The 26,850-nt window shown below is 41.6% G+C and overlaps 1 protein-coding gene across 1 annotated transcript in view; it reads left to right on the forward strand.

Moving 5' to 3' along the window:
• Positions 1 to 26,850, forward strand: part of LAMA5 (laminin subunit alpha 5) — a 241,453-nt gene that overhangs the window by 136,684 nt on the left and 77,919 nt on the right. Inside the window, 10 exon segments of the mRNA XM_070744488.1 lie at positions 2,441 to 2,570; positions 4,899 to 5,041; positions 5,125 to 5,231; positions 11,789 to 11,942; positions 12,465 to 12,625; positions 15,074 to 15,182; positions 18,887 to 18,984; positions 21,733 to 21,934; positions 22,428 to 22,554; positions 23,922 to 24,061. Coding sequence (XP_070600589.1) covers positions 2,441 to 2,570; positions 4,899 to 5,041; positions 5,125 to 5,231; positions 11,789 to 11,942; positions 12,465 to 12,625; positions 15,074 to 15,182; positions 18,887 to 18,984; positions 21,733 to 21,934; positions 22,428 to 22,554; positions 23,922 to 24,061 — 1,371 coding nt within the window.

The raw sequence follows: 26,850 nt of genomic DNA on the forward strand, positions 1-26,850 counted from the left end.
GCTGAAGATTGCTTGCGTGCTTGGGTTCTTTATTCCGCCCCCCCCAAGTTTATTTATTTATTTTATTATTTATTTATTATTTAGATTTGTATGCCACCCCTCTCCGCAGACTCGGGGCGGCTCACAACAAAGTGAAAACAATTTACAACAAATCTAAATTACTGTTTAAAAATATTTTTAAAAAACCCCATTTTCTAAACAAACATACATACAGACATACCATTCATAAATTGTATATGCCCGGGGGAGATGTCTCAGTTCCCCCATGCCTGACGACAAAGGTGGGTTTTAAGGAGCTTACGAAAGGCAAGGAGAGTAGGGGCAGTTCTAATCTCCGGGGGGAGTTGGTTCCAGAGGGCCGGGGCCGCCACAGAGAAGGCTCTTCCCCTGGGGCCTGCCAACCGACATTGTTTAGTTGACCCGGAGAAGGCCCACTCTGTGGGACCTAATCGGTCGCTGGGATTCGTGCGGCAGCAGGCGGTGTCAGAGATATTCTGGTCCAGTGCCATGAAGTTTGAATGACACTAGGCATTGACATCTGATGAATTTGCTTTCCAGAGATGCATTTCTCTTCTGAGGTCTGCTGAGGTTGTGTGTGTGTGTGTGTGTGTTTCTGTGTACTTGTGCAGTATACAGATAGTCCTGAACTTCCAACCATTTGTTCAAGACACCATTCAAAATTAAAACGCACTGAAAAAAAGGGACTTACAAATGGTTGGGTTTTTTTTACATTTAATGACTATTGCAGCTTCCCCTTGGTTGTACAATCAAAATTGGAACACTTGGCAACTGGCTCATATTTATGATGGTTGCAGTGTCCTGGCGTCATGTGACCACCTTTGCGACCTTCTGATCAGCAAAGTCGATGTAGAAGCCAGATTTAAGTCTAGTTTTACTTTACAGATTTACTTCTTGGAGGTCAATTAGTCCAACCCCTTGCTCAGGCAGGGAACCACTTCAGAGAAATGGTTGTCCAATCTTTTCTTTAAAACTTCCAGCGCTGGAGCATCCACAACTTCTGGGGGCAAATCGTTCCACTGATTAATTGTTCTCACTGCCAGGAGATTTCTCCTTAGTTCTAGGCTTATTTCTTTGATTAGTGTCCATCCATTGCTTCTTGTCCTGTCTTCAGAGAATAGGTTGACCTTATCTTCTTTGTGGCAGTCTCTCAAATATTGGAATGCTGCTATCATGTCATCCCTGGTCCTTCTTTTCATTAAGCTAGACCAGTGTTTCTCAATTATTCTCTGTTATGACCCCCCCCCCTAGGAAGAAGTGAACATTTCGCACCTCCCCCATCTCTCCGCCGGGACGATGGTTTGTAATATTCAGCATGTTTTCACTGAAAAAACTCAAGCGGCCTATCAGCGTGATTGGGGTGTAATGTGTTTAAGTGATGCCTTAATTTATTTGGCCTCATGCTGTCCGCTGCCAACATTTTTAGACACGGTAAACATACTGGTCTTTCTTCGTCTCCCACCGTAGTCACTGTGAAGCCAAGTGCTACATATACTTCGTCATATTTCATTATCTTAGGTTTCGGGAGACTTACACTTGTCTCACTATCTCCGTCTCTCTCCTCCTTTCTTTTCATCCCTGTTAAATATTTTTCCATGGTGTCTCTTAAGGGTTTGTTATCTGCACTTCATACAGTATCTTCTAATCTGTGCTGTGTGCAAAAAAACCCTACTCCCCCCCTGGCATCGCTCAGTGCCCCCCTAGGGGGGCCTGACCCACTATTTGAGAAACATTGAGCTAGATAAACCTGATTCCAGCAACTGTTCTTTGTGTGCTTTATCTTCCAGTCCCCTAATAATCTTTGATCTTCTCTGCACTCTTTCTAGAATCTCAACATCTTTTTTACCCTATGGCCACCAAAACATCTTTTTTACCTTCTGGCCATGCAGTATTTCTTTTAAGAGCTGAAATGGGGCCGCTTTCATTCTTTCTCCACTGCTTTGGCATGCTGCTTTGGGAGCGTAGGATCCTGGGAGCACTTTGCTTAATCTGGTTGGCCAGTGGCAGGTGACGGTGTAGGTGACTTAAAGGTGTGCTCTGCTTCTCTCCCCTTTCTCTCCCACCAACCCAAGGCAGTGTGAAGTCCCCTGACCTCTTCTGCCTCGTCTTCTTCACCACCAAAGGGAGGGTCTCAGTCCTTCAGGAAAGAAAGTTTAATTATGTATGGCAACTGTAAGTGCTGTTTTTCACTTCTAGACTAACATCCTCGCACCTCCACCAAGCCGTTTTTTGTGGTTTTTTCCCTGCAAAACATCATTTCTGTCCTCCTCCCTTCTTTTCCAAACCATAGAGTTTTGATCCCTCCTTCTAGAGCAATTGAGGAGGGGAGGGAGACTAGAAAGGCAGAGAGATAGAAAGGCAGAGCAGGGAGCAAACTCAGAAACTGCTTGCGGTGATGGGCAGCTGTTTCTTACTTTTGCAGAATAAAGTCAAAGTCACGATCCACGTACGAGAAGGAGAGCTCTACCTCTTTCATGTCATCTTGAGATACATCAATTCAGGAAGCACCACTGTAGTGGGCAAAATCACTGCTTTTCAGCCACGAAAACGAGGTAAGGGTCAAGATGGGCTGGCTGAAAGGACAGAGATGGGTAGAAGATGGGAGACTGAAGAGGATACAGCCATTTAACCTTACTGATGTTCAGGGCTGCAACAGACCAAACTGGGAATGACTTGGATTGAGTTAGTCCTCGCCTAACAATTTGTGGGGTTTGGTTAACATTGACAATGGAAATGTTTGGGATTGCTGTTGCTAAGTGATATGGTTGCATGACATTACATTTATTGAGTTAAATAAGATAATTTCTAGATGGGTTCCAACATAAATTGGAAGTCATAGTACTGTATTTTTCAGCGTATAAGATTCACTGGAGGAGTATAAGACTCACCTTAGTTATGAGGGAGGAAAATAGAGACGAAAAACCACATTTTTTAATCTGGCTAGTGTCCTTAGTCTGGTCAGCTTCAGCATATTATTTTGGGGCTTAAAAATCTTATTCAGAAGGAATGGAGGGATAGAAGGATGAGGGATAGGATAAATAAATGAGAGAGAGAGAGAGAGAGGAGGAGGAGGAGGAGGAGGAAATAGAGACAGAAATAGAGATATGGAGGCATCATTGCTACTAGTAAATGAAGAGAATCAAGAGCCCTTGACTAAGGAGCCAATTCAGAACATGCTGTTGTATGGGTATGACATTTCTCAGAGGATTTTGTTCACCTAGATACCAGGTGTTAAACTCAATTTCATTTAGGGCCCCATTAGAGTTTTGTTTGACCTCAGAAGGGCTGGGGGAAAGCACAATGGACGTGGTCCACTCGACATCACTTATGTTGAGTTCTATGCTGGATCCCGAGCTCCGTTCTTCGCTGCAACAGCCTCCTGCAATCCCCCACCAACGAAAACCTGCTGCCCACAGCCCTTCCAAGCTCTGTTTTTGCTGGCAGAGGCACCACGGGCCGATCCTTCAATGTTTCCAGGACAGCTCCTGTGGGCCAGATTGAAGCACCCCATGGGCCAGATTCAGCCCGTGGGCCTTGGAATTTGACACCCCTAAATTAGATGATCTGCCAGTCAGGTTGACACTATGATCTCGTGATGGACTCCTCTGAGATTAATGCATCAAGGCTAGCATGCCTATGGAATATTTTTCAGAGTATAAGATGCAGCTTTTTCCCTCCTAAAAAACCGGTGAAAATCTGGGTGCGTCTTATACACCAAATGTAGCTCCACCCCAGCCTATCAAACAGAGCTTTGCAAAGTTGAAAACAATCTCTCAAATGGAGCATTGCAATGCTAAGAGCAGCCTCCGAAACGGAGCTTTGCAAGGTTGAAAACAATCTCTCAAATGGAGCATTGCAATGCTAAGAGCAGCCTCCGAAACGGAGCTTTGCAAGGTTGAAAACAATCTCTCAAATGGAGCATTGCAATGCTAAGACCAGCCTCCAAAATGGAGCTTTGCAAGGTTGAAAACAATCTCTCAAATGGAGCATTGCAATGCTAAGACCAGCCTCCAAAACGGAGCTTTGCAAGGTTGAAAACAATCTCTCAAATGGAGCATTGCAATGCTAGGAGCAGCCTCCGAAACGGAGCTTTGCAAGGTTGAAAACAATCTCTCAAATGGAGCTTTGCAATGCTAATAACAGCCTCCGAAACGGAGCTTTGCAAGGTTGAAAACAATCTCTCAAATGGAGCATTGCAATGCTAATAACAGCCTCCGAAACGGAGCTTTGCAAGGTTGAAAACAATCTCTCAAATGGAGCTTTGCAATGCTAAGAGCAGCCTCCAAAACGGAGCTTTGCAAGGTTGAAAACAATCTCTCAAATGGAGCATTGCAATGCTAAGAGCAGCCTCCGAAACGAAGCTTTGCAAGGTTGAAAACAATCTCTCAAATGGAGCATTGCAATGCTAAGAGCAGCCTCCGAAACGGAGCTTTGCAAGGTTGAAAACAATCTCTCAAATGGAGCATTGCAATGCTAATAACAGCCTCCGAAATGGAGCTTTGCAAGGTTGAAAACAATCTCTCAAACAGAGCTTTGCAAGGCTAATATACCTATTCCAAGGACGCTAGCCAGATGGGTGCTGGTAAGCAGAATTTTTTTTTCTTATTTTCCCCTCCAAAAACTAAGGTGCGTCTTATAGTCCAAAATATGGTACGTGTTTCTCAGCCTGGGACATTTTAGAATGGGTTGACTTTCTGGCTGTGGAATTCTGGGAGTTGAAGTCCACCCACCTTAAAATGGCCCAGGTTGTGAAACCCAGGCACAACTGTTAACCCGTTCATAGAGTAGGTTCTGGTTCTCCATTTTCCAGTCCAAGGCAAATAATTTGCACGCTTCCTAATCCAACTGAAAGTCAAATGTATATCTTTTCTTGATTGCAGGTACCGAACAGACTAAGCAGATTGTATTTGGGCCAACCCAAGAGCCGACGTTTGTCACTGTCCCTCACCACAGCTTTGGAGAACCATTTGTGCTGAGTCCTCACGTTTGGTCTCTGATCATTGAAGCTGAAGACGTCCTCCTTGTAAGGCTGCTCTTCCTTTTCTCCCCACAGGCAGGAAGGAGGCAAAAGGAATCTGGGTCTCATATTTCCATTCTTCCTTCTAGGATTATCTGGTTCTGCTTCCCAGCTCCTATTACGAAGCTCCTATATTGCAATATAAAGTATCGGATCCTTGTACCTATAGCTCAGCTCCTGAACATGCGGGTCAAAAGTAAGCCTTCCATTTTATTTTTATTTTGGGGGGTTATATCTTTGTACTGCATTTGACCTACAGCGCATTTGGCATGTGGGCTATCTTTATTGGGTTAGCTGATCCATTCATTGCTTGCTTTAATTGTAAAAAGTAATATCATAGTCCCAAAGGCTCTTTCTCAAAAGGCAGCTGGACTTCGTTTTTTCCTTGAAGACATTTCACTTCTTATCCAAGAGGCTTCTTCGGTTCTGATTGAATAGTGGAGGATGGAAGGATTTATACTCCTTGCAGATAGCTGGTCATTTGAATTCTTTTAGTGAGTCGTAGAGGCCACTTGGAGATTTATCTGTGTCCTTAGGGTCACCTGAGTGGTGCAAATGGGTGTGGAGCCTTCTTGGAACTGCTGAAAGGACTGGGTTGTAGACTGGAGATAGATGATGTTGTATGCCCCTCCCTCTCTGTTGAGAGAGGGCCGTTCAATTTTAACATAGATGCCCTCTTTGACCCCTCTTTCAAACCAGTGGTCCTCTCTGCCCAGAATGTGGACTTTGCTAGTCTTCAAAAGATTGGTCTTTGTCTTTTGAATGCAGATTATTATTATTATTTATTAGATTTGTATGCCGTCCCTCTCCATAGACGCTGAACCTTGTCCTGTTTTTTCTCCTGTGACTCCATAGACATAATATCGTAGTGTCTTTAGTTGCCGCACCTACACAACCTATGCAATCGTAAAGTAATGCATAGATGTGCCCAATCTTGTTAGGAATGCCAGAAAGTAAGAACAGATAGTCCTCAATTTACAAGTATTTGTTTACTGACTGGTCAAAATTACAACAGCAGTGGGAAACTGGTCCTTGCACTTATAACTGTCTCATCATCTGCAATTCCACACTGTCAACGTGATCAAAATTCAGGCATTTGGTACCCAGCATGGATTTACAATGGTTGCAGCATCCTGGGGTGATGTGATCACCATAAAGCCCTACATGGCTTAGGATTTATTTATTTATTATATTTGTATGCCGCCCCGAGTCTACAAATCGAATGAATGAATGAATGAATGAATGAATGAATGAATGGTGATGGCGAACCTTTTCCCCCCTCGGGTGCCGAAAGAGAGTGTGCACGTGCTATCGCATATGTGAGAGTGCCCATACCTATAATTCAATGACTGGGGAGGGTGAAAACAGCTTTCCCCCACCCCCCGGAGGCCCTCTGGAGGCCAGACATGGCCTGTTTCCCAACTTAAGGTAGGCCTAGTAGGATCATGTTTTGCTCTCCCCAGACTCCAAAGGCTTCCCTGGAGCCGGGGGAGGGTAAAACACCCTCCCCCACTCCCCTAGAGGCTTTCTGGAAGCCAAAAACACCCTCCCAGAGCGTCTGTGCGAGCCAAAAATCAGCTGGCCGGCACACACATACATGTTGGAGCTGAGCTAGAGCAACGGTTCGCGTGCCAGCAGATATGGCTCCGTGTGCCACCTGTGGCACCAGTGCCATAGGTTCGCCATCACTGGCTTAGGACCAGGTTACTTACGGGACCGTCTTCTGCCTCATGTATCCCAGCAGCCGGACAGGTCCCACAGAGTTGGCTTTTTCCAGGACCTGTCAGCTAAAGCAATGCCAGCTGGCGGGTCCTAGTGGCTGCCCCAGCCCTGTGGAACCAACTCCCTCCAGAGATCTGTACTGCCCCCACCCTCCTGGTCTTTCACAAGGTGTTAATAACTTACCTTTGTCGGCAGGCTTGGGGCTGTTCAATGTTATTCAATGAATGCCTTTTATACTATTGGGCCTTTAATTATTATTTTTAGTGTTAGGTTAGGTTTCACTCATCATATTGTATTGCATTTTATTCTTTTGTTGTAAGCCGCCCTGAGTCTGCAGAGAAGGGCGGCATAGAAATCCAACCCACCAAATAATAAATAAATAAATAAATAAATAAATAAATAAATAAATAAATAAATAAATAAATAAATAAATAAATAAATAAATAAATAAATAAATAAATAAATAAATAAAAAAACAGATAAATAAATAAACAAACAAACAAACAAACAAACAAATAAATAAATAAATTCTGTGTCCTTCCCAGCTGGCTTCTGAATGGGATGGGCTCGATTGCTTAATCACTTCAGGATTCCCTTAACAAGGGTTGTAAAATTGGGTATTTCACAATCACCTTGTTTAACAACAGAAATTCTGATGCCAATTGCAATTGTGAATCAAGGTCTCCTTATAGTGAAAGCTGATTGGTCTCTAGTAATTATATCTTTTCTTTGCAATGGTCCATAGCCAGCCCATAAAACATATTAAAAAAATAAATCCAGATCAGCCATCTTAGAACAGAAGCTCAGGTGTATTATTGGTAGGTAGACACTTGCTAAGATGAGTATAATTGTCAGTACCATGTATGATTCTTTGTTGGGTTACAATATATATAAACTATCAATGTATGTTTAAGTGATATATCTTTAAGAGAAGTGTGCCTGTTGGCCATAAGGGGGAGCTCATAGAGTTCCTGTTGGGGCAGTACTATTTCTAATAGTTACTGTATGTATAGACCTGTGTGCTGATGTACCTGGTTTGTATTTGATATTTGGGATTATATTGGTGATTTGGATTGTATAAAGATTCTATATTTGTGATTTGGATTCTAGTGTATATGTGTATAATACATACATACATACATACATACTGTATCTGTCTGTCTATCTATCTATCTATCTATCTATCTATCTATCTATATATATATATATATATGTCAAATGTTTTTTTAGCTGGAATTTTAAAATTAAGGGAGACTAGGATGGTCCCATTTCGGCCTTGTTCTGGCTTCATCAGCTAGCCACACCCTTCCTTACTGGGATTTGATCCGGTGGACTCTGCCTTGTAAGGCAGAGAATTAGCAGTAGAGCTATCAGATCAGATCCCTTCCAGCTCTGTACCAGGGAGGGGCTATATGTTTTTTTCAAATCCCAGTAAGGAAGGGTGTGGCTAGCTGATGAGGCCAGAACAAGGCCGAAATGGGACCATCGTAGTCTCCCTTAATTTTAAAATTCCAGCTAAAAAAACATTTGACACATACAGAATATAGTTGTTGGCTATAAATAAATTAACTGCCTTGAAATGGTCCTGGGTTGGGCCTAGAGGCAAAAAGGAGCTGTGACGTTCCTTCTATATACCAGGGTGGTCCGACATAAAACACACACACACACACACACACATACACATATATATATATATATGATTTCACCGAAACGTCGCATAGACACTCAAAATATTACGCGGGGCAAAACCCGAACTCAGAACAATCTACAGATAGATAGATAGATAGATAGATAGATAGATAGATAGATAGATAGATAGATAGATAGATAGATAGATAGATAGATAGATATGTAGATTGTATATATATAATGAAAGGGCAAACCCCTTTCAAGCCAGATTCACTGGCTAGGATTTTCGTGGACGTTCCGTCCCAGTTTTCCTGGACACCCTGTGGAACTAGTTTACCTTGTTGTCTTCTGGTGTTTTTTCAGTTCCTCAGTCTAGCCTGAAACCACAGGATTTCCCAGAGATCCAAGTAAAATAATAACAATTGCAAAAGTTAAACATTGAAGTAAAAATAGGTCTTGATGGATGAACTAAGCTAAGGTCAGCTAAGTGCGGCTGTCTGTTTTAGGAAATTTTTCTCTTCAAAATATTTCTACAGTTTACTTGACTAGGAATTTGGTCAGGATTGAAATAATACTCAGAAGGACTGAAGTATGACATACATTTTTTTAAAAAATCCTGTGAGCTAATGGGTTAACTCTGTTTCGAAGTAGAAAGTGAATATTGAATGAATTCTGGGTTTTACTTCGGGCCTATAAAAGACTCATTTTTTTCAAAATAGCCTTCTGAGTTTAGAGAGAAGGGAAAACTGGCAGGAATCCTATCGTATCTGTCCCTTTTTTAATTTTTTTGCTTCTGGCATTTTGAAGACAAACTTGAAAGGATGTATGAAATGTTTCTTCAGGATGGGAAATGTCGAACTCTTGACCCATTTTTTTTGTAAGTCCTGTCTGATTGCTCCCTCTCTCTAAATGCAGAGATGGCTTGCCATATAGGGAGAGAGACAGAGAAATGATGTTAGGAAGAGCTAGAGAGATAACAGCGGTGTCAGAGAGAGAAGACAGAAAAGAGAATGGAGGGGAAAAAAAGAGAGACAAAGATAGAATTCTGGCCAAAGAATGCTCTGGCCATGTCCACTATTGATTTTGGCCTGCCTACTGCTGACTGTTCTGCCCCAGCTATGGACCACAAAGAACACAGGACACACAAAGTCTGTACAGAATTTATTTTACTAATTAAGGACTAATTAACTTGGGAGCTTTCTTAGTAGTCTCCGGGGAGGAGCGGCATACAAACCTAATAAATAAATAAAATAATAAATTTAGTAGCTGTCAAACATAAATAGAGTTTAAAGCAGTCTTTTTTGAACACCGGCTGTTAATTTAGCTTCATTAACAGCCAGTTTAATATAAAATGATTAGAATCGAAATCATTCAAGGGAAGGTTAAGAGGGAGAGAGGGGAAGTAGTTTGAGAAAGGTAAAGGTGGGGTGGAGAGAGGAAGGAATTTTACATTGGTTGCCGATCAGTTTCCGGTCACAATTTAAAGTGTTGTTAATGACCCATAAAGCCCTACATGGCATCGGACCAGAATACCTACGGGACAGCCTTCTACTGCGCAAATCCCAGCGGCCAATTAGGTCCCACAGAGTTGGCTTTCTTGGGGTCCCGTCGACTAAACAATGCCGTCTGGCGGGACCTAGAGGTAGAGCCTTCTCTGTGGCGGCTCCGGCCCTCTGGAATCAACTCTCCTCGGAGATTCAAATTGCCCCCACTCTCCTTGCCTTCCGCAAGATGTTAAAGACTCATTTATGCCACCAGGCATGGGGGGACTAATCCTCCCCCCCATCTTCCCGACCCCAGCATTTGAGAATGGTGTGATTGTGTAGAATTGAATGTTTTTTAGTTATAATGGGTTTTTAAATTAGTTTTAATATTGGATTTGCATCATATTGTATTTTGTTGCTGTTGTGAGCCACTCCGAGTCCTCGGAGAGGGGCGGCATACAAATATAAATAATAATAATAATAATAATAATAATAATAATAATAATAATAATAACAACAACAACAATAACAACAACAACAACAATAATAATAATAATTATTATTATTATTATTGAAGGATGGAAAGAAGGGAAGGAAGGTAGATGGGAGAGATGTGGAGACAGTAGGGGGGGAGTGAGAAAAAGGAACATGAACACAGACTGATAACTTATAAATATGATAGAGGTGTTAATAAGAATACAAAAGAGATTAGTGTGAAATATGTTAACTATGTATGTCATGGATATGTTTGTAAGATATATGCATTGATATAAGTATGAACATGGAGTTAAAAAATAAATAAAAATCCCCCCCCCCCAAAAAACCCCAGTCAGCACGGATCCACAAAATAACAACTCAATTCTGAGTAAACAGTCTTGTAGATAACAGCAACAACAACAACAACAATAATAATAATAATTAATTAGATTTGTATGCCGCCCCTCTCCGGAGCAGCTCACAACAAAAACAACAATGTAACAAATCCAATATATTAAAAGAGATCTAAAAACCCGTTATTAAAACCATGTAACACAATCATATCATACATAAATAATACAAGCCCAGGGGTATCTTAATTTCCCCATGCCTGGCGACATAGGTGGGTCTTCAATAGCTTACGAAAGGCAAGGAGAGTGGGGGCGGTTCTGATTTCTGGGGGGAGTTGATTCCAGTGATTCTTACGGTGGTTGGCAAAATGCTCAGAAAAAATGCCAAGAGAGAGAAGATGAGCTGATTAGATGTTTCTGGAGTCAAGACATGAAGGAATATGAGCAAAGTTGTTTCCTGCAAATTGGCTCCTTCATTATCATCCCTTCAATAGGCTAGGGGAGTGGCCAATTAGCCCCAAGCCTTACTCCCAAGGAGCCCTCTTCCTGAGGAACCGTTCCTGCCTTTTGGCAGCTCTGCATGCCCATGCATTGAGAATAAGCTCCTCCTCTTCTTCCTTGTCACTTGATGGGAGCTTTTGAGGTTCTGAAGGCCCTGGCTGAATATCTGCCTCTGGCATCGAGTCCTCTCCAGCGACTTGGGTGCCAGCTGTACAGGCCACTGGTGCATCGCCACATCAGCCTGTTTGCTTCAGAATCAGATACCAGTTGTACGGGCTGCTGGTGCGCCACATTGACATCAGTTGATTTCCCCAGGGCAACTTTCTTCTCAGTGTTTTAACAAAAGACTTACTGGGAAAAAAATATGATTATTTGGATCCCACATTTATTATTTTCACAAATAACTCAAGACGGCAAACATAATAAAGAGAGAAGTGTGTGTTTGTGTGTGTGTGTGTGTGTGTGTTAACAAGCTAAATAAAATGTTGATATTTCCCAGGCAGATAATACTGCCAGTACTGATTTGTTTTGGTAATTTGACTATTATTTGAACATTAGGGTTAAAACCCTTTGTTTCCTATTCTTTCCAGTTGCTTCTTATATAAGTACATGCCTGTGGAGCAGTTCTCCTTTGTGTCAGGTGAAGATGCTTTGTGCAAGTCGGACCACAACTTACCAAGACCTTGTCCTGTAGAGCAGATCTTTCCTACCGTCCCCAAATTGGTGCTGTGTAGCGGCACTCATGTAAGTAATTCCATGATCATGTAAAATTTTCAGTTAAGGCTTTTGTGTAAAAAAACCCCACAACTTTTGGAGGCAAGGTGTTTCACTGACTAATTGTTCTAACTGTCAGGAAATTTCTCCTTAGTTCTAAGTTGCTTCTCTCCTTGATTAGTTTCCACCCATTGCTTCTTGTTTTACTCTCAGGTGCTTTGGAGAATAGCTTGACTCCCTCTTCTTTGTGGCAACCCCTGAGATATTGGAACACTGCTATCATGTCTCCCCTAGTCCTTCTTTTCATTAAACTAGACATACCCAGTTCCTGTAACCATTCTTCATATGTTTTAGCCTCCAGTTCTCAAATCATCTTTGTTGCTCTTCTCTGCACTCTTTCTAGAGTCTCAACATCCTTTTTACATTGTGGCGACCAAAACTGAATGCAGTATTCCAAGTGTGGCCTTACCAAGGCCTTATAAAGTGGTTTTAACACTTGTGAAGAATCTATTTGAAGGCACATCCAACCTTTCCGCTGTTTCTTTTCAACAGGTGGAAGTACAACTGGTAATTCCTGTACCCCAACCAGGGAGATACGTGCTTCTGATGGAGTATGCCAATGAAGATACTCCACAGACCATTGAGGTATTTGTGAGCACACCACAGAAGGTTCCTCAGCTGGGCACTCTTATGATATACACCTGCAAATACAGGTATGTTCCCAAATAAGGAGGCAAGGGGAGGTTGTGGACTTAATCATCTTTTCTCATCTTTCCTTTTACTGTTGCTCCATAATTCCAATGAAACTTCCTAAACTTAGAATGCAGGTAGTCCTCAACTTACCACAATTAGTTTAACGACCCTTTGAATACTGACAACCACTCATTTAATGACCATTTGAAGTTAGAAACATAGAAACATAGAAGATTGATGGCAGAAAAAGACCTCATGGTCCATGTAGTCTACCCTTATACTATTTCCTGTATTTTATCTTAAGATGGTTATCTGTTTATCCCAGGCATGTTTAAATTCAGTTACTGTGGATTTACCAACCATGTCTGCTGGAAGTTTGTTCCAAGCATCAACTATTCTTTCAGTAAAATAATATTTTCTCATGTTGCTTTTGATCTTTCCCCCAACTAACCTCAGATTGTGTCCCCTTGTTCTTGTGTTCACTTTCCTATTAAAAACACTTCCCTCCTGGACCTTATTTAACCCTTTAACATATTTAAATGTTTCAACCATGTTCCCCCTTTTCCTTCTGTCCGCCAGACTGTACAGATTGAGTTCATTAGTCTGTTACAAGTTACAACGACATTGAAAAAAGTGGCTTATGATCATTTCCCCACACTTACAACCATCGCAGCATCATTAATATGAATCAATTGCCAAGCATCCAAATATAAATCATGTGAGCATGCGGAAGCTGCAATGATCATATTATAAAAAAAAGTCATTTTTAAAATAAGTCACAAAGCCCAGATAAAGCAAGACAAACATTGAGCTCCAGGTTTTTTTCCAGTGCTGTTGTAACTTTGAACAGTTGCTAAATGAACTAAATGTAAATGGAGGACAATCTGTAATCTGCACCAGCCTTTACCGCACTTTATGTACTGTTTAGATTCCTGGCTTTGTAAATATCCGAGGCAGCAATCCAGCCAAAAAGTCCACATCCTCAGAACAAGACGTGTGTGCGATGGAAATAGCATACACATCCTGACCTCAGACGATCTATTTAAAAAAACTGGACAGTGTTTACATCAAGGATGGATGGATTGCCCTGTCTGGAACTGCTGTTTTTGCAAATTGGGATACCGGTCCCGTGACCTTAACTCAGTGCTTCTCAATCATTTTCTGTTATGACCCCCCTAGGAAGAAGTAAACATTTCATGCACCAACCCGCCCACCCCATTCTCCGGGCCCCAAAGGAATTTTACCGTTAATAGTTATTATTTGACTTATTATAAGCTGCAAGAAAACTATTGGCTGGGGAAGGCTGCTTTACCCTCTTACCTGGGAGTAAGTCACACTGAACTCAGTGGAGTCTGTTTTCGGTTAGGCAGGCCTAAGCTACCATGGTTAGAGCCCTGTTTTGACACGGGGCAGGGCCAGCTTAATTAAGCCGGTGTTTTGGGGTCGCCGGCCTGGCCCATAAACACCGCCTCTGCTAGGCACTCACAGCGAATGGTGTAGAAGGAGGCTTTAGGGTGTTCAAAGCTTTTTCTCAGCTGCAGAGGATGCTCTTCCTTGTCCAGCAGTAGGTTCGCCACACTATTCATTGTTACCGCAGCATCCGCCAAGAACAACAAGAATCCATGCAGCCGCCTCACCTCGCCAGGTCGCCTTCTCTTCCAGGCTCGAAGCAATAGGAAAAACACTTCCTGCTCGGGGGAATCGATAAAGATTGACCACGCATGTTCCCTGGGGTCACCCCCCACCCCCCTAGCATCACGCCCCCCAAGGGGGGCATGCCCCACTATTTGAGAAGCACTGCCTTAATGATAGGAAATGAGGTCCTGGGATATACTTCAGAAGCAAACATAGAAACATAGAAGATTGACGGCAGAAAAAGACCTCATGATCCATCTACTTGGATGGCAAGTGTATCGGTGGTTATTGAAACGGATGTCCAAGTGCTGCTTCTATGTTGGTTTAGGCAGGCAGGATTCCCTTGAGTACCATTTGTTGAGGGTCAAGGAAAAGGGAGGGTTTTGCCTTCTCTTTCTGCTCAAGATTCCCATGGACAATTGGTGGGCCACTGTGTGAAACAGAATGCTGGACTTGATGGGCTTTGGCCTGATTCAGAATGGCTCTTTTTATGTTCTTATGTTCTTATCTAATCTGCCCTTGTGCTATTTCCTGTATTTTATCTTAGGATGGATATGTTTATCCCAGGCATGTTCCAATTCAGTTACTGTGGATTTACCAACCACATCTGCTGGAAGTTTGTTCCAAGCATCTACTACTCTTTCAGTAAAATAATATTTTCTTACGTTGCTTCTGATCTTTCAACCAACTAACCTCAGATTGTGCCAACTGATTCAAAGCTCCTAAGGGATCTATTTTAAACCACCAAGGAGGGGTGGAAAGACATACTGGGAAAATGCCAGCCTTTGAGTTTGACCTCTTCTTTTTTGTTTTGTTTTTGTTTTGACTTGCAGTTTTCTTTGTCGTGGGATCGTTGTAGATTCTCAAAACCGCTTGGCGGTATTTGAATTCGACACCGAAGCAAGAGTTCAGTTCACTGCAGGCCAGGCCCGTTTCTTCATGGTAAGTTGTTACGAGGAGAGGTTTCCCAGCAGAGGTAACTATCTGATGCAACTTTTGAGGATCTTAAATATAGAAGGTTAAACTATTACCTGCATGGGAGGGGTGAGCAGAGAAGGGTCGGAACTGAAAAATAATTTTGGGCCCAGAAGAGGCAGGACAAGCACCGGACTCCAGATTTTTGCTCTTGGAAAGCAGCTAAGAGGCAAATAAAACATTTTACAGAAGTTGTCAAATTCCAAAAATCAGACTCCAAAAGTCCCTGTGTTGTGTTGTCTATTGTTGTCGCCCTAACCAGGATACATTCCTATACAGTAATCCCTCACTACTTCACGGTTCATCTTTCACGGATTCACTATTGCACGGGTTTTCAAAGGGGGCTTAAATCCATTAAAATTTTTAAATCCATTAAAAATTCATGAAATTCTTCTACAGTACTTCTGCACTCTATTAAAGAAACTGGTAGGATATCACATGTAGTTCCAGCTGAGAAACATTATAGAATGACTGTTTAATGCAAAGGGTGGGTTTTAAAAGTCCAAATACTCATTAAATACATAAAATAATATCTTTCCTCTACTTCATGGAAATTCCTTTTTCATGGGTGGTCTTGAAATCCATCCCCAGCGAAAAAAGAGGGATCACTGTATACAGGAAAGTCCTCGACTTACTTTCATTTACAACCGTTCAAAAATACAACAGCTCTGAAAATAGTGACGTACAACCATATTTCATACATTCACTGCACCATCCCTGTGATCACCTGATCAAAATTTGTATTCTTGGCAACTGGCTCATATTTATGACAGTTTTGATTTGATTTGATTTTATTGGATTTGTATGCCGCCTCTCTCCGTAGACTCGGGGCGGCTAACAACAGTAGTAAACAGCATATGACAATCCAATATTAAAACAGTGAAAAAACCCTATTGTAAAACCAAACATACATACAGACATACCATGCATAAAATTGTAAAGGCCTAGGGGGAAAGAGTATCTCAGTCCCCCCTTGCCTGGCGGCAGAGGTGGGTTTTAAGAAGCTTACGAAAGACGAGGGTGGGAGCAATTCTAATCTCCGGGGGAGTTGGTTCCAGAGGGCCGGGGCCGCCACAGAGAAGGCTCTTCCCCTGGTTCCTGCCAAGCGACATTGTTTAGTTGACGGGACCCGGAGAAGATCCACTCTGTGGGACCTAACTGGTCGCTGGGATTCGTGCAGCAGAAGGCGGTCCCTGAGATAGTCTGGTCCAGTGCCATGAAGGGCTTTATAGTTGCAATCTCCCAGTGACCTTCTGAAAAACAAAGTCAGTGAGGAAGACACTAACTTCTAACTTAAAAACTGCAGTGATTCACTCAACAACTGCCTCATTTAGCAACAGAAAGTCCTGCTTTTAGTCTCGTACAATGATTGTTTTAAGCACAGGCAAGATTACACTTAGCAGTTGCTTTACTTTATGACCAATTCTGGCCACTAAACAAGGACTGCTGGTTAAAACTAAAGCTCCCTGCCAATTCCACTGATTTTTGGAATGAATTGCTAGTCATCATATAAAAGAAATAAATCTGGATTATATGGGTGCAAGGTTCATTATGACTGGATGTCATGCAACAATTGTTATTTATAGGAGTAGCTTGCTCACAAGTACTGTGGACTTTTGTGAACTGACAAGTTGCAATTCCACAAATATATGTATATTTGAACAATATGCATATGCAGCAGCTGCTAATTGCAAGGAGAGGCAGACAATGACTGCTTAGTTAGGTTATAACCAGTGATGGGCTCCTACAGGTACAGTCAAGTATGCAGAACTGGTAGAAAAACTTTGGTCAGGTACTCAGAAATGGTAGAAGATTTTTGAATGTTTTTCTTTTTTTTCTCTTCTGGGTTTTGGGTATGTATTTCCTATCGCAGTAAATGAGGTTGAATGTGTATAATTTTAGAAGAGCTGTGCTTGTGTTTGTGTGTGTGTGTATGTGTACATACACATACAGTTTATATAGTAGATAATGTATATTTTTGTGTGCCTGTGTGTAATATGTATGTACACATATGGCATATATACATAGAATTAAATAATATGTTTTGGATGTTCAGTAATAGTGAATAAAGAGGGAAATTGTATCTCTTTGTGGCAAGGAGTGGCCAGGCACCCTAATCCTTGACGTTAGTGATGTCAAGTTGGCCATCATTAAGCCAGTTTCATGACCTTTAAGCCACCCCCAGTCACATAATCATCAAATCACCGCCGCCTGGTCACATGGTCAGCAAGCCACACCCATAAAGTAAACCACGCCCACAGTGTGTTAGTAACATTTTTTGAAGCCCTTCACTGGTTATAACGGTAACAAAAGTGTGACTTTGCAACCAGTCTTCGCAACGATGAAGACTTTTGTAGGTCTGTAAAGCAAAATGAAGCTGAAGTAAGATTGTAAGCACAGTCAAGGTTTCACATAGCGACCGCTTCACAACCTAGTTGCCAGTCCCAATTCTGGTGGCTAAACAAGGACCACCTGTAAAGACAAAACCTCTCTGCCAATTACACAGTTATTAGAATGAATTGCTTGGCATTATCTGAAGCAATATATCTAGGTTACACGGGACAGGAGCCATTGTTGGATGTAATTAAGAGTCAGCGCATAGCTCATTTTGGCTGCATATTATGCAGCAGTGGCTCTCTGTAGGAGTAACTCGCTCACAGGAACCATGAAGTTGTTTCTTGTCCAATTGCAAAAATTAGAATTTCTGCCATTAACCTTTGACATTCACTCCCTTTGTGGATTCTTGTTTGCTTTAGATGTTATGCTGGGCAACAGAGAACACCAGCTTTCTCTAAGTGGTACCCTAGATAGCATTTTAAGTGAACAAAACAGGTGGCTGCTCCTTTGTTTTGTAACCATCTCTCTGTGTATGTGTGTGTGTTTTTCTATCTCTCTCTCTCTCTCTCTCAAAAGAGAAAATTGACAGAAACAGATGCTTCTCTGCTCCATTTGATCTTCATACAGTGAACAAAAGAGAGAAAAAAAGAGATCCCCCCCCCCAAGGTTTCTTATCCTCCCACCCTCTTAAAAAAAGCCGTGTGTGTGTGTAGAAAGCTTAGGAATATGTTGCCATAGCAAGCAGAGGATGACTAATCAGTTTCTTTGTTCTGAACCCTCCCTCCCATCCCTCTTTTCCAAGATTCTGCTGCAGGTCAAACAAAGAGATGTTTCTGTTTATTGCACACTGTTGTTTGACACACTTTTTCCTTTGAATGAATGTGGCAAAGTTAGTCATCTTTTATGTCAGTGGTAGAGAACTATGGCCCTTTTATGATCTGAGGACTTCGACTCCCAGAATTCCTGGGCCCACCATCTTTATTTTATGCATCCATGCAGGCTCAGGAATTCTGGGAATTGAAGTCCCCATGTCATAAAGGGGCCATAGTTCCCCACCTCTATTTTATGCATCCGTGCTGGCTTAGGAATTATGGGAATTGAAGTCCTCAAGTCATAAAGGGGCCATAGTTCCCCACCTCTATTGTGTGCATCCATGCCGGCTCAGGAATGCTGGGTATTGAAGTCCCCAATCATAAGGGGGTCATAATTCTCTGCCCCTGTTTTATACATTCAACCTCATCTTTACAGAAGCTCTTTGAATTTTGTGCCAGAAAAAAAAGCATTAAATCCTCATTTCTTTCTCATCCTTCCCCCCACCCTCTTCCTGTCTTTAGTACAAAGTGTACTTGGTCCCCTACGAGCAATTCACTTTGGAGTTTTTGGAGCCAAAAGTTCATTGCATCAGTGCCCATGGAACATTATCACTGAACAGGTAAATCACCTGTATTCTATTGGTTTATTTTCCTGTAATTTTTACGGCCATCCAACTCCCAAATTGCAACTCTTGAGTGGTTAGCCTAGGATGAAAAGGACAATATGCAAATAAACAGCTTGTTTACAAAATGTGAGGGCTAATTAGGACTGTGTGTACTTCATTGTGGAAATGCCACGTAAAACATTTTTCAAGTGTGTGTTTACAATCATTGTGATGTCTGGTATATCGTCTGGGTTTCCTGTTTGATGTTCCAGACTGCTATTTAAATCCAATATAAATAAATAACAAATATTTATCTGAAATAATGTAGAGCAGTGATGGCAATCCTATGGCAAGGGTGCCATAGGTGACACACGGAGCCATATCTGCTGGCACGTGAGCCATTGCACTAGCTCAGCTGCAACATGCAGGTGTGTGCTAGCCAGCTGATTTTTGGCTGCCCAAGGAGCTGCTGATAGAACCGTATTACAAACTTAATGTTCTGTCGGGCTCTCTGGTAGACTCCTCCCAAAAATTCACAGGTACAAATTTCAGACACACACACATTTGAAAATTCAAAATAATGTTCTTTATAATGAAAATTCACTTAAACTATGCCCTCTTTTGGTATAGCAAAGAGCACTCGTCTCCAAACAAACTGGTAATTTGTACAAGTCCCTTATCAGTTCTGTGATACTTAGCTTGCAGCTGTGAGGCAATTCACAGTCCTTCTTCTTTCACAAAGTGAAACACACTTTGCTCTGGTTTAGTTTCAAAGCCGGGGGAAAATCAGCACACAAAAGGTCAAAGTCAGCAAAGCAGTCACGAAACACAACAATCAGATAATCCTCCACAATGGCCAAACCCACAGGCTGCTATTTATCGCAACCTCACTAATAACCACAGCCCCACCCAACCACAGGTGGTCTCATTTTCTTTGATAATAATCTCTCAGTTGTTGTTGCCTATGCATCGCTCTCCGCATGTGTGGCTGTATCATTAACTCTTGTTCTGAATCCAAGGAGGAGCTAGATAATTGATCTCCTTCTGAGATGTCTGCCACACTCTCCTCCCCCCTGTCACTCATGTCTTCTTGGTCAGAGGAGCCTTCATCAGCAGATTCCACCGGGGGCAAAACAGGCCTGCAGCATGTGGATGTCTCCCCCACATCCACAGTCCTTGGGGCAGGAGCTGGGCCAGAGCTAACTACAACACTTAAGAACTGCAATGATTCACTTAAACAACGTTGGCAAGAAAAGTTCTAAAATGTAGCAAAACTCAGTTAAGAACTGTCTTGCTTAACGAGAGAAACGTTGAGCTCAATGATGTCACCATAAATTGAGGACTGCCTATATTGTTTCATTCTTGGAACCAAACAGAACATTCAATTTGTTTTTAGGCTGAGGAGAGGTTGTAAATTCATTATAATCCTCTTGTTCTTTTGTTTTGTGTCTCAGAGCCGAAAGGCTATCATAAAAATGGACTTGATTACAGTTAAACACAGAAAACAAAAGAACATCAAAAGAATTATAATGAAAGTGACCTTAATAAAATCAACCCTCCATATTTTGCTCTTTGCATTAGAGGTATTCTCAATGTTCCTTTGATGTCAAGGTCCGGGTAGGACATTAGGCATTTTTCTTGACTGCAGAATTCTGATTGTTCCTTTCAGGCAAGGGTTCCTCATCACCGGCGCTCCTGGTGCGCTCCTGGTGACCGGGGCGAACACACGTACATTGGCGTCACATTGTTGTGAGCCGCCCCAAGTCTACGGAGAGGGGCGGCATACAAATCTAATAAATAATAATAATAATAATAATAATAATAATAATAATAATAATAATATAATAATAATAATAATTTGGTTTCTGTGCATGTGCCAAAAGCCAAATCTTGCGCAAGGATGCTTGAACGCACACAGACGATTTTGCCCATTTTTGGCAATTTCTTTGCTTTTGCACATGAGTGGAAGCAAAAAAAGTAAAAAATCAGCAAAATCTCATGCACATTGATTGGATTGGAGCACCTCCCCTATGAAACCAGGTTGCAACGCCTTGGTCTCTTCAGCCTTGAAAGACAGCATTTAAGGGGTGACTTGATCGAAGTGTATAAAATCATGCACGGGATAGAAAAGGTGGATAGAGAAAAATTCTTTTCTCTACCACACAATAGTAGGATGAGGGGGCCCTCCCTAAAGCTCATAGGTAAGAAAGTGAGGACAAATCAAAGGAAATATTTCTTCACCCAGAAGGTTGTTGGTTTATGGAATTCACTTCCAGAAGAGGTTGTGACAGCTGTCAGCCTTGATAGCATCAAGGCAGGATTAGACAGATTCATGGATGCCAAGTGTATCGGTGGTTATTGAAACGGATGACCAAGTGCTGCCTCTATGTTGGTTGAGGCAGGCAGGATTCCCTTGAGTACCATTTGTTGGGGGTCAAGGGAAAGGGAGGGTCTTGCCTTCTCTTTCTGCTCAAGAACCCCATGGACAATTGGTGGGCCACTGTGTGACACAATGCTGGACTCGATGGTCTTTGGCCTGATTCAGCATAGCTCTTCTTATGTTCTTATATTCTTATGTATGTGAGTGTCCTCACACGAGATTTGGCTTCCTGCACATGCACAGAAGTCAAATCTCGCACGGGCGTGCATGCCCACCTGCCAGTCACTCAGAGCTGTATGCACAGCTCTATTTTCGCTACCACTCTAGAGAGTAGCCCGTACCAGCAGGAACCCATTACTGATTCTTTTTTTTTTTATCCTCAGTAGTTCCTGTGTCCCATCGCGATATCAGAAGATTTCACAGTCAGTTGTCCTGGAGGAGGGGCTGTCGCTACCCATTGCTCCAGACTTGCCCCTAATTCATGCCATAAGCGTCCCACCAGAAGGCAGTCTTCCAGCTTCCGCACCTCACCTTCCAACTTTGATAGACACCTCTGCAAAACTCATTTTCTTAAGGGCGCCGCAGGTAAGTATGGTTTGGGACACTCCGCCGAGGTGTAGAGAGGTCATAGTTTTATTAGACGTTTTATATATTTTTTAAGTAACTTAGGGTATGTCATTTGTATAATTATAGTTTGCATTCTTGAAGCTTTCTATGAGGCTAAACATGGTGTAACTCCAGCTGCTAATAGTGTGTTAAAAAAAGTGTGCAAAATTTCTTAGTGAGGTTTCACAAGTAAGCAAAGGTCCTCAAACCTGTCAAGAAAATCACTAAGCTTACAGAGCTACAAATTCCAGATGGCAGTATTTCTAACAGCGCAGAGCAAAAGCTTTTAGGCCATGTTCCTAATAGTTTATAAAGACATATTTTTTTGTTTACTAGGAATACCTGCAGAATAAATACAATATTATCCATTTTTATCCCTCTATCAGTTTGGAAGAAACTCTGGAACCATAATGGTGACTTGAAATAGAGATTAATGACACCAAAAGAGATATTCCTCTTTGCTTTCTTCCAGACAGCTGTTGTGTTAAATGGCCATATCCAGAGCCCAGGACGTTATGCTTTCATTCTGCATTGTTATCAGCCTGATCACCCAACTTTCCCTGTTGAAGTGTTGATCAACGGAGGGCGGATTTGGCAGGGTGAGTAGCGTCTGTTTTCAGGAGTACTCAAACTGTATTTAGATGATGTGGGTAGCTGCCAAGGTTAGAATTTATCTATATGTCTGTCTGTCTGTCTATCTATCTTCTATGCTGCCCAATCCCGAAGGACTCAGGGCGGCTTATAACAAAATATAAAAATACAGTTAACAATAAAAAGAAGTCCAATATGAATTAAAACAATAGCTCCAAGTAAAAACTCACAACTCAGCCTTCCATCCTTCCGAGGTGGGTAAAGTGAGGACCCGGATTGTGGGGGCAATATGCTGGCTCTGTTAAAAAGTGCTATTGCTAACATGTTGTAAGCCGCCCTGAGTCTAAGGAGAAGGGCGGCATAAAAATTGAATGAATGAATGAATGAATGAAAGAACGAACGAACAAGCAAGCAAGCAAACAAACAAACAAACAAACAAACAAACAAATAAATACATACAGTGTTCCCTCGATTTTCGCACGTTCGAACTTCACGAATTCTATACCACGGTTTTTCAAAAATATTAATTAAAAATACTTTGCAGTTTTTCCCCCATACCACAGTTTTTCCCACCAGATGACATCATATGTCATCGCCAAACTTTCGTCCTCCTTTAATAAATATTTTTTTTAAAATAAACTTTAATAAATAAACACAGTGAGGAATAATCTAAATGGTTGCTAAGGGAATGGGAAATTGCAATTTAGGGGTTTAAAGTGTTAAGGGAAGGCTTGTGATACTGTTCATAGCCAAAAACAGTACTTCCGCATCTCTACTTCGCGGAAATTCAACTTTTGCGGGCGGTCTCAGAACGCATCTCCCACAAAAATCGAGGGAACACTGTAAATCCAATCAACACAACATACCATTAGTATGATTTGGCCATGAAAGATGTACAATTTATGGCCCCCAGGCCTGCTGCCAAAGCCAGGTCTTCATAGCTTCAAAACTGCCTTTCAGAAGCCCAGCAGGGTGGGAGCAGTACGGACATTGGGCGGGGGGGGGGGGGGGGAGTTGGTTCCATAGAGCTAGGGCAGCCACAGAGAAGGCCCTTCCCCATGGCCCCACCACCCTGCATTGCTTAGTCTAGCCTCTGTGCTACCAGATGCAATCCTCAGCCATATCATTCATTCATTCATTCATTCATTCATTCATTCATTCATTCATTCATTCATTCATTTATTGGATTTGTATGCCACCCCTTTCCGCAGACTCCATCTTTTTCTTTTTTTTCCCGTTGGCTGGGTAATGCTGGCTGGGGAATTCTGGGAGTTGAAGTCTATGAATCTTAAAGTTGCCAAAGTTGGATACCCTTCGGTATCAAAGCAAAATAAATCCAGTTGATTGGAGCAGGTTTATTTTCTGACTTTTCCAGGACAAGCTAATGCTACTTTCTGTCCACATGGATATGGTTGCCGGAATCTGGTGGTTTCAGAGAACCAAATCGTTCTGGACATCACAGAAAACGATCTGAGTGTAATAATCCGTGTGCCACAAGACCGGCATCTTTGGGTGGTATGTTCCTATCTTAAAAATCCTTGTCTTGTCTTTGAATGTTCACTCTAACAGTTAATCAGATAAACTGAAAAATGTGTTCTCACCAGAATCCTTTTAGTTAAAGGAATTTGGAATTAGTATCAATATCAATATCAACTTTATTTGATTAGTCAATCGACCATATCAAAGCAAGAAAAAGGACCACATCGGTCGTCATAAAACTGTGACTGGTTAAAATAGAAACATAGAAACATAGAAACATAGAAGTCTGACGGCAGAAAAAGACCTCATGGTCCATCTAGTCTGCCCTTATACTATTTTCTGTATTTTATCTTAGGATGGATATATGTTTATCCCAGGCATGTTTAAATTCAGTTACTGTGGATTTAGCTACCACATCTGCTGGAAGTTTGTTCCAAGGATCTACTACTCTTTCAGTAAAATAATATTTTCTCATGTTGCTTTTGATCTTTCCCCCAACTAACTTCAGATTGTGTCCCCTTGTTCTTGTGTTCACTTTCCTATTAAAAACACTTCCCTCCTGGACCTTATTTAACCCTTTAATATATTTAAATGTTTCGATCATGTCCCCGCTTTTCCTTCTGTCCTCCAGACTATACAGATTGAGTTCATTAAGTCTTTCCTGATACGTTTTATGCTTAAGACCTTCCACCATTCTTGTAACCCGTCTTTGGACCCGTTCAATTTTGTCAATATCTTTTTGTAGGTGAGGTCTCCAGAACTGAACACAGTATTCCAAATGTGGTCTCACCAGCATTCTATATAGTGGGATCATAATCTCCCTCTTCCTGCTTGTTATACCTCTAGCTATGCAGCCAAGCATCCTACTTGCTTTCCCTACCGCCTGACTGCACTGTTCACCCATTTTGAGACTGTCAGAAATCACTACCCCTAAATCCTTTTCTTTTGAAGTATTTGCCAACACTGAACTGCCAATACAATACTCAGATTGAGGATTCCTTTTCCCCAAGTGCATTATTTTACATTTGGAAACATTAAACTGCAGTTTCCATTGCTTAGACCATTTATCTAGTAAAGCTAAATAATTTACCATATTACAGACGCCTCCAGGAATATCAACCCTATTGCACACTTTAGAGTCATCGGCAAATAGGCAAACCTTCCCTACCAAACCTTCCCCTATGTCACTCACAAATATATTAAAAAGAATAGGACCCAGAACAGATCCTTGTGGCACACCGCTTGTAACCTGACTCTGCTCAGAATACTCGCCATTAACAATAACTCTCTGATGTCTACGCTTCAGCCAGCTGCAAATCCATTGAACTATCCAGGGATTAAGTCCAATCTTCACTAATTTATCTATCAGCTCTTTATGTGGAACCGTATCAAAGGCTTTGCTGAAGTCCAGGTAGGCAATATCCACGGCACCACCTTCATCCAACACCTTTGTGACATAGTCAAAGAAATCAATGAGATTAGTCTGACATGATTTGCCTTCAGTAAAGCCATGCTGATTTGGGTCTAATAAGTTATTGTTTTTTAGGTGCTGATTTATCCTCTTTTTGAGTAGAGTCTCCATCATTTTAACTACAACTGATGTCAAGCTAACTGGTCTGTAGTTACCAGCTTCTTCTCTACTGCCCTTCTTGTGAATAGGCACAACACTGGCCATTCTCCAATCCTCAGGAACTTCTCCTGTTAACAAGGATTGGTTAAACAAATCAGTCAGGGGGGTAGTAATGACAGATCTGAGTTCTTTAAGAACTCTGGGGTGGATGCCATCTGGACCCATTGCCTTATTTATCTTTGGCTAAAATAGAGGGAATTTGAATAAATAATAAGTTAAAATGCAGTATAATATGCTAAAATTGAGTAGTAAAACATGAGAATATAATTCGTGCAAAGGATTATATTAAACAAATCTAAGATACTGATATAAAATATTCTTAAGTAAGTCCATCTCCTTTGCATGCCACCCCAATATGTTCTATAAAACGTATTCTCATCTGAACAGCCCAGACTATAAATTTAGCGGTTCTAGCAACTACATATATATTTGTACCCTGAAGAAAATATGATAATTGTTTATTACAGTCCCAATGTATGATTTTGTCAAGTAGGGGCTGTAAATACTAAGATCTTACTGAGGAGTATAGTTTACAATTGAGTAGCACATGTGCAATGTCTTCTATTTCTGGTGCACCGCAAATGCATGTTCTCTCAAAATATGGTACTTGGTGGAATCGTCCATATTTGACTATAGAATCTAACTGCTCAAATCTTGCTCTAGTGAGTGCTGTTCTATGGTATTGGGTCAGACCCATTGTCAGATATTTTTCTAGTTGAAAGGCTGTTTTGTTCTTGGCTAACCATTTCAGTGACCTGCACTTAGAAAGTGCCTCAATATCAGTTTGTGCATTAACATCTAAAACCTCTTTTAGTTAAAGGCGATTTTTAAAAACTCAACTATGCTCATCTGATCTCAAGTAGCTTAAGGACATAACCAGAATTCCTTGTTTGTGGTTATTCTCTCTCTCTAACCACCGCATGAAATAAATTATGACCACCAGGCAGTGCTGCTCACTATGTAATCAAAGTACAACTTGACTCATTCTGTTGCAGGAATTTTTCTAGCATATGAAATCAGTCGGCTGCATTGTCTGGATCTGTCTGCTTTCTACGAACCTGCTTTTCTAGTTTCTCTGCTGGAAATTCAATTTATCTTAAAAGTTAAGCACACAGTGATTAGGAAATTGATCATTACTCTAGCACAGGAGTGTCAAACTCATGGGGTCCTTAGATCTGGCCCACAGGGCCGCCCT

This window comes from Erythrolamprus reginae, chromosome 3 (genome assembly GCF_031021105.1).
Source record: "Erythrolamprus reginae isolate rEryReg1 chromosome 3, rEryReg1.hap1, whole genome shotgun sequence".
Taxonomy (NCBI): domain Eukaryota; kingdom Metazoa; phylum Chordata; class Lepidosauria; order Squamata; family Dipsadidae; genus Erythrolamprus; species Erythrolamprus reginae.